This window comes from Rhinatrema bivittatum, chromosome 2 (assembly GCF_901001135.1).
Source record: "Rhinatrema bivittatum chromosome 2, aRhiBiv1.1, whole genome shotgun sequence".
Taxonomy (NCBI): domain Eukaryota; kingdom Metazoa; phylum Chordata; class Amphibia; order Gymnophiona; family Rhinatrematidae; genus Rhinatrema; species Rhinatrema bivittatum.
The window spans coordinates 304750628-304757161 of record NC_042616.1 but is presented as its reverse complement, the minus strand read 5'-3'; the positions used below and the strand labels follow the sequence as shown (position 1 = coordinate 304757161).

Sequence of the window (6534 nt, the reverse complement as noted above, 5' to 3'; positions counted from 1 at the left end):
AAATACTTGGGGATGCGAATACACAGAAATCCAGCTTTGAGGTATTCTCTTAACATTCCACTAACTATATGTAAATTGGTAAGCTGGCAGGCACTTCCCCTTTCATTCCAGGGCCGTATTGCGGTCATCAAAATTATTATTGCCCCTAAATTATTATATCTGTTACTTATGTTTCCGTGCTACCCTTGAATATAGAAGCACCGTGCCATACAAAAAATGGCGGGGTTGTTTATTTGACGGGGAAAGAAGGCACGCTTACCCTATGCCACGTTGATGGCCCCAAAAGCTAAGGGTGGTGCTGGGGTCCCGGATTTTAAGCTTTATAATTGGATGGCCCAACTGCGTTTCTTAGGAGATTGGGTAAATGCTACCTCAGAGTATGTGGATTATCACCTTCTGGTCACACTTTGTGTCCCTTGGCATCCATCCGCAGTGCTACATACCAGAGTGGTAGACCTATAGAGTTTTCCAAATCCTTCCCAAATAGTTCAATTTGCTTGGTGAACTTGGGTGACCCTTCGGAGATTTCTGTTCTTACCGCTCCATGTGTTTTTACAACTCCTCTTGCGGGCAAATCCCAGGGTTCTTTCTTTGGCCACAATAGGAACAAGGAATATGAGGGTCTCGCTGGATTGGGCTCTGCAAGACTTTGTCACACCAGATACAGAGTCCCTATACACTTTTGTTGAGGGTAGGGATAAACTGGGATTTTGTGGGGAGCAATTTAGGGCGATTTTCTACGAACTCGTGTCTGCAGAGACTGGAAAATTGTAAAACCTCTTCTTACTCCTCATTGTTGAAATTGTTCAGTGGAAAACATGGGTTAATATTGTTGATGATGTTAAAAATTAGAGTTAATGCCCTATAATGAATTCTGGATTGTATATGAAGCCAGTGCAGTGCAATCAGCGAGGGGGTGATGTGTTCAAATTTCCTTGTCCCTAGTAATGCAGAGGCATTTTGAAGTAACTGTAGTGGTTTGAATAGACTTAAGGGTACACCTAGTAAAACTGAATTACAGTAGTCTAAGTTTGAAAATATTAATGATTATAAGACAGTGCAGAAGTCCTGTATTGTTAGCAATAGGGGTGTGAATCGTGTGATCGATCATCTTAACGATCGATTTTGGCTGGGGGGGGGAGGGAAATCTGATCGTCGTGTGGTTTTGTTTTTTTTTTAAATAGTTAAAAATCGTAAATCGGGGGAGGGCGGGAAAACTGGCACACCAAAAAAACCCTAAATCCCACCCCGAACCTTTAAAACAAATTCCCCACCCTCCCGAACCCCCCCAAAATGTTTTAAATTACCTGGGGTCCAGTGAGGGGGGGTCCCGATGCGATCTACCAGCTCTCTGGCCCGGCTACGTTGAGAATTGGCGCCGGTGGCCCTTTGCCCTTATCATGTGACAGGGCAAAGGTAGCGCCGGCGCCATTTTGGTTCCTGGCTCCCGACGTCACGCGTGCAGGAGATCGCTCCCGGACCCCCGCTGGACCCCCAGGGACTTTTGGCCAGCTTGGGGGGGCCTCCTGACCCCTACAAGACTTGCCAAAAGTCCAGCGGGGGTCCGGGAGCGGGCGACGGTCGCCTGTATGACATAGTGAGGGCAAAGGTAGCGCTGACGCCATTTTGAAGATTGGCAATACGGCCCGCCCTTCCCCCCCCCCATTCTCTCTGCTCAAGTTTGCAGTTTCTGTGTTAAACTAAACTTCTTTTTTTTCACTAGAGTAGAATAAAATAAAATGAAGTACTTTGTGTATTGAACTAAAGAAACTTTACATAACATGAAATTAAGTACTTCTCTATATTCTACTTTAGAGAAACAAAACATTTAATAAAGAAACTTGCAACCTGAGCTTCAAAACATTAACATACTATAGAAAAACTAAACAAAAAACTTTATTATTAATTTATTATATTTACAGTGGTTACATTTAAAGAGCAGGCTGAGGCTAGACTGGCTACTGCTGGCACTGTCACTGCTGCAGCCTGCTGGCACTTTTTTTCTTTTTCTGGCTAGTGCGTGCTATATCTGATAGCAAAATGGCCACGGGAGACAGCACCAAGCATGCGCGGCTTAGTGTGCACCTCTAGCTAACGAACATTTCCTCAAATGTTACTTTTAAACCATTAAGTAACAATTTTTTGATAGTGCGCACTAACTCGAGTTAGTGCGCACTATTCAGAAAAATGATTTTTTTGCAAAAAAAATCATGCCGATCAGATTTTTTTTCTCCCCCCAGCAAATCCAGATTGTTAAAACGATCGGGCACACGATTCACATCCCTATACGTTAATACACAAGTGCAGGAACATAACAGCACACTTCCACAGAAGTGTGAAGGCGGGGCAGTTTCTCCGACAAAAGCAGACTGATTTGGAGATGCTTCACAAGCATCTCATTCAAGACATTGCCACCAGGTAGAATTCCACCTATATGATGCTGCAGAGGTTAGTGGAGCAGCAGACACCCCTTCATGACCTTTCTCTGGAAATGGAAATAGGTGTGCATAGTCCCCTAGGGCATCATGATTGGTTAGTCATGAGTCAGCTGATAAAAATCCTGCAGCCCTTCAAGGGTGCCATGGAGGAGCTGAGTTCCAGAAGTGCCACCTTGACTGATATCATCCCTATAGTTAATTTTCTGGAGGAAAATTTGGAGGGCTTTAAACAAGAAGAGGGAATGACAGTTGAGGTGCTGCATTGTCTGGACTTTTTGCAGAAGCAGGTGCAAGAGAGATTAAGACCTTTAACAGAAGACCACACATACATGCTCGCCACAGTCTGTGATCCCCATATGAAAGGGAACCTCACCCTACAGTACGATTGTCACCTATTGGTGAAGGACCTGCTGTTAGTAAAAGTCCGTGAACAGGAGCGCCATAGGCAGATACAGATTAGATGTGAAGCAGAGGAGGAAACAGCGGGCACTTCAGAGAATAGTGCTAGCCCAAGCAGGAGCAGCACTCTGTCAGCGACAGCTAGTACTTCCTCCTCCACTTCAGAACGCCAAAGCCAGGTTGCCCATAAAAAATAATCTGTTCTGGAATGGGCTAGAGAGAAAGCAGCTGGCATAAGTGACTCTCAGCCCACCCAAGTAAAGAAGACCCAGCAGAAATGACAGTGACATGGTATCTCTCAGAGCCCACAGAGGACATGCAGACAGATCTGCTGTCTGGCTACACCTAGCCAAAGTGGCTCAGTGATATCTGTCATGTCCACCAACCAGTGTGCGCAGTGAACGTGTATTTTCAATGACAGGGCATATCATGAGCCCTCACCGCTCAAGGCTGGCACCAGAGTTGATGGAAATGCTAGTGTTTTTGAAAATAAACATGCCTTTGCTTGGGTTTCCAAATTTTCCCTGTGAATGGCAATATGAATAAAAGCAATTGAAAGCCTTGCAGCAGCTCCAAATGCCTTTTATGCTCCAGATAAAATCAGCACATGTACCTGACCTGAAACGCTGTGCCAGTCTCTCCACTTTCCATGCAGAATGTCCCTATTACGGCCTCACCCCAATCACTGTGCCTGTCTGTCCATTGTCCAGCCCTTACGTCACTACAAGGACCTAACCTCAATTGCTGTGCTAGTCCGTCCACTGTCCAGGCAGTACGTCTCTTCAATGACCTGACCTCAAACGCTGTGCCTGTCCATCCACGTTAATAGCTTCTGGGCATTTACAAGGACCTGACCTGAATCACTGTGCCAGATTGTTCACTGTCCAGGTTTATGTCCCTACAAGGGCCTGACCTCAAATGCTGTGCCAGTCTGTCCATTGTCCAGGCCTTAAGTCCCTTCAAGGGCTTGACCTCAAATGCTGTGCTAGTCCGTCCACTGTCCAGGTAGTACGTCCCTACAAGTGCTTGATCTCAAATGCTGTGCCTGTCCGTCCACTGTCCATGCCTTATGTCCCTACAAGGGCTTGACCTCAAACGCTTTGCCTATCTGTCCCGGCCGTACATCCCTATAAGGGCCTGACCTCAAACGCTGTGCCAGTCTGTCCACTGTCTTGGCCATATGTCCCTACAAGGGCCTGACCTCAAACACTGTGCCTATCCATCCACTGTCCAGGCCTTATGTCTCTACAAGGGCTTGACCTCAAACGCTGTGCATGTCCATCCACTGTCCAGGCCTTACATTCCTACAAGGGTCTGACCTCAAATGCTGTGCCTTTTGTAAATAAAACCTATAGAAACTATAGTATTGTGAGAGAAAATGACACTGAACAAATGGCAATATACAAAAGCTTCTTAATGCAAATAAAAATTTTATTCTATTGAAATCTGTTACATGTTATATTAATATATTGTTATAAGGCTGGATAGGCAACAAGTGGCCTATTCAGGAAGCAAAGTAAGCATAGGCAACAAGTGGCCTATTCAGGAAGCAAAGTAAGCAAACTGATTAATAAAATTTATCTATTGCTATACTCACAATTAAGTACACAGGGCAATGAAAGAAACAGCTTTGCTTAGTTATTCCTCTTTTTCATCAATTTTATAGGTTTCATAATATACACTGCAAGCAGGAAAGTGTATTGCTCTAAATCAGCTCATGATTGCTCCATACCTGCACTCAGGGTCACATTTTTCCTTATCATGCCAACGGTCACTGTGGCCTAGTTTCTCTTCCCCTTATCAGCTCTTAGCACACACGTCCTTGGCTTCACAGATTTATTCTCGTACTCAGAAAACATAGCCTCATTTTTCCTGTTTATGCACTTGCTCAATTTAGACTTTGAATTGCTGAAACTGTAAGATCTTTTGTGCAACATGTACATGTTGCCCACTGGGTTCAAATCCAGGTGCCTGGCCCAGTCTGGTTCTGGCTTTAGCATATTCATAAGTCAAGGGTCAGCATTTCTTCAACCCTCCCTTGAGACAGGCCTTGTCCCTGTCTCACCTTCTTCATTTGGGGAGACTATGTTGAGCCGTTCTTCGGTATCTGCAAACCTCTTCACATCATCTTTTCTACTTCCCTCTTTACCTACACTCACTTTCCAATTTCCCTCTATTCTTCTATCAGTATGTGACATAGAATGACATGTATGGAACAATCTTGAAGCATCTACTACTCTATAACTGTTTCTACCATTACATTATCATAATTAGTTTCAATAACAGCAGGTACCATTACAGCATAACTGGTGTCAGTATGTCCAGGGGCCATGACAGCATAATGTGAATCGTGATGGGTAATATTGGTGGTTATTCTGTGAGGCATGCATCTCTGAAAGATGTGGATTAAATTTGGAATACATTGCAGAAAGCAACACACAGCTATAAGAATTACAATAATTATAATCGCGTATTGACACAGGTTCCTTATCCATCCTACTGGGAATATTGACCACAAACTATCCCAAAATTTTGATCCCTCATCAATGTGAATACTTTCAGCATATGTTTTCAACTTCTTTATCTGTTGGTCAATTGCTAACGAATTGTCTGTGAGGTTAAAACAGCACATATCTGGCATGACTTCACAACCATAGTGGTGCTGTAATAACAAAAAATCAATAGCTCCTCGGTTATTAAGGATAGCGTTACGAAGAGCACTCTGTTCTTGATTTAATAATGCAATAGCATGCGAAGTGGCATTTATAGATTTAGCTAAATTACAAGCTAGTTTTGTGACCTGAATATCAGCATGCATGGCCAGTCCGGGTACTCCCACTAAGGAAAGTGCCAAAGCCAAAGACTCATGCTTATTCAATAGTGAAACATTTCCATCACATGAAGGTGTGAGAGAAGTCACATCTCGAATCTTACGAGATTTGTATAAATGCTTCACCTTGTGGGGTTTGCTTGGCAAAACAGGTACTAATCTACTTAAGCAACATGTACAATCACTGACATTAGCTGGAATATAATTAAATGTTGTGGTTCCACAAGTAAAGAACCATCCCAGCGGTAAAATTATATGTGCCCAATTATAACTGATATTTGTGGGGTTGTTACAGGGCCATTGTCCCTTTGGTAATTTACGGCATTGGTCTTTGCAGTTCACAATTCGTGCACAACTGTTATTTTCCAGATTTGCAACATACGGAGTATAAAGTTCCAAAGCATCTGTAGGTAGATGCCTTGCAACCTTTCCCCAATTTATGGATGATTCATAAGTCCATTTTTCCCCAATAGTTGGTAATTGGGTATCATTGTGAATATCGTTCGGATCCTTACAAACCGGAATGAGGCATGAGCCCAACATAGTATGTAAGTCTGAACTAATCATTAAGCAAAAGGAAGTAACATGTGTAATGTTGGCTAAACGCAACCACAAATTATGTTTAAACCTCTCATCCAATGATTCATTGTCCAAGGTAGAAGAGATTCTGGGAGTACTCCACCACCACAGCAAAACGCAGGCAAGAATTACACTGGGAAGTCGGTTATTCATGTTCTCAGATGATGGGACGATAGGTACGAATATCCGACAAATGTACCCAGGTGGAGTGTTCAGACAGTTTAGCAGCAGTGTGGCTTAGTCCTGTAATGGTGAATGGTCCGATGTAAATTGGATCTTTCCAAGTTT

General features: G+C 43.4%; 1 protein-coding gene across 1 annotated transcript; it reads right to left on the bottom strand.

Annotated features, from left to right (window-relative positions):
• Nucleotides 1-5062: 5062 nt before the first annotated feature.
• Nucleotides 5063-6254, bottom strand: LOC115084604. Its single transcript, XM_029589688.1, has 2 exons — nt 5309-6254; nt 5063-5185 (listed from the first exon to the last, which is right to left on the bottom strand). The coding sequence occupies exons 1-2, from the start codon at nt 6232-6234 to the stop codon at nt 5071-5073; spliced, it is 1041 nt and encodes a 346-aa protein (XP_029445548.1). The 5' UTR covers nt 6235-6254; the 3' UTR covers nt 5063-5070.
• Between the last annotated feature and the right edge of the window lie 280 nt (nt 6255-6534).

Coding starts and splice junctions, on each gene's coding strand:
- LOC115084604 (XM_029589688.1), bottom strand. CDS start 6,234: ATGATTAGTTCAGACTTACATACTATGTTGGGCTCATGCCTCATTCCG. Junction 5,186..5,308: donor ATAAGGAACCTGTGTCAATA/CGCGATTATAAT, acceptor TACCCATCACGA/TTCACATTATGCTGTCATGG.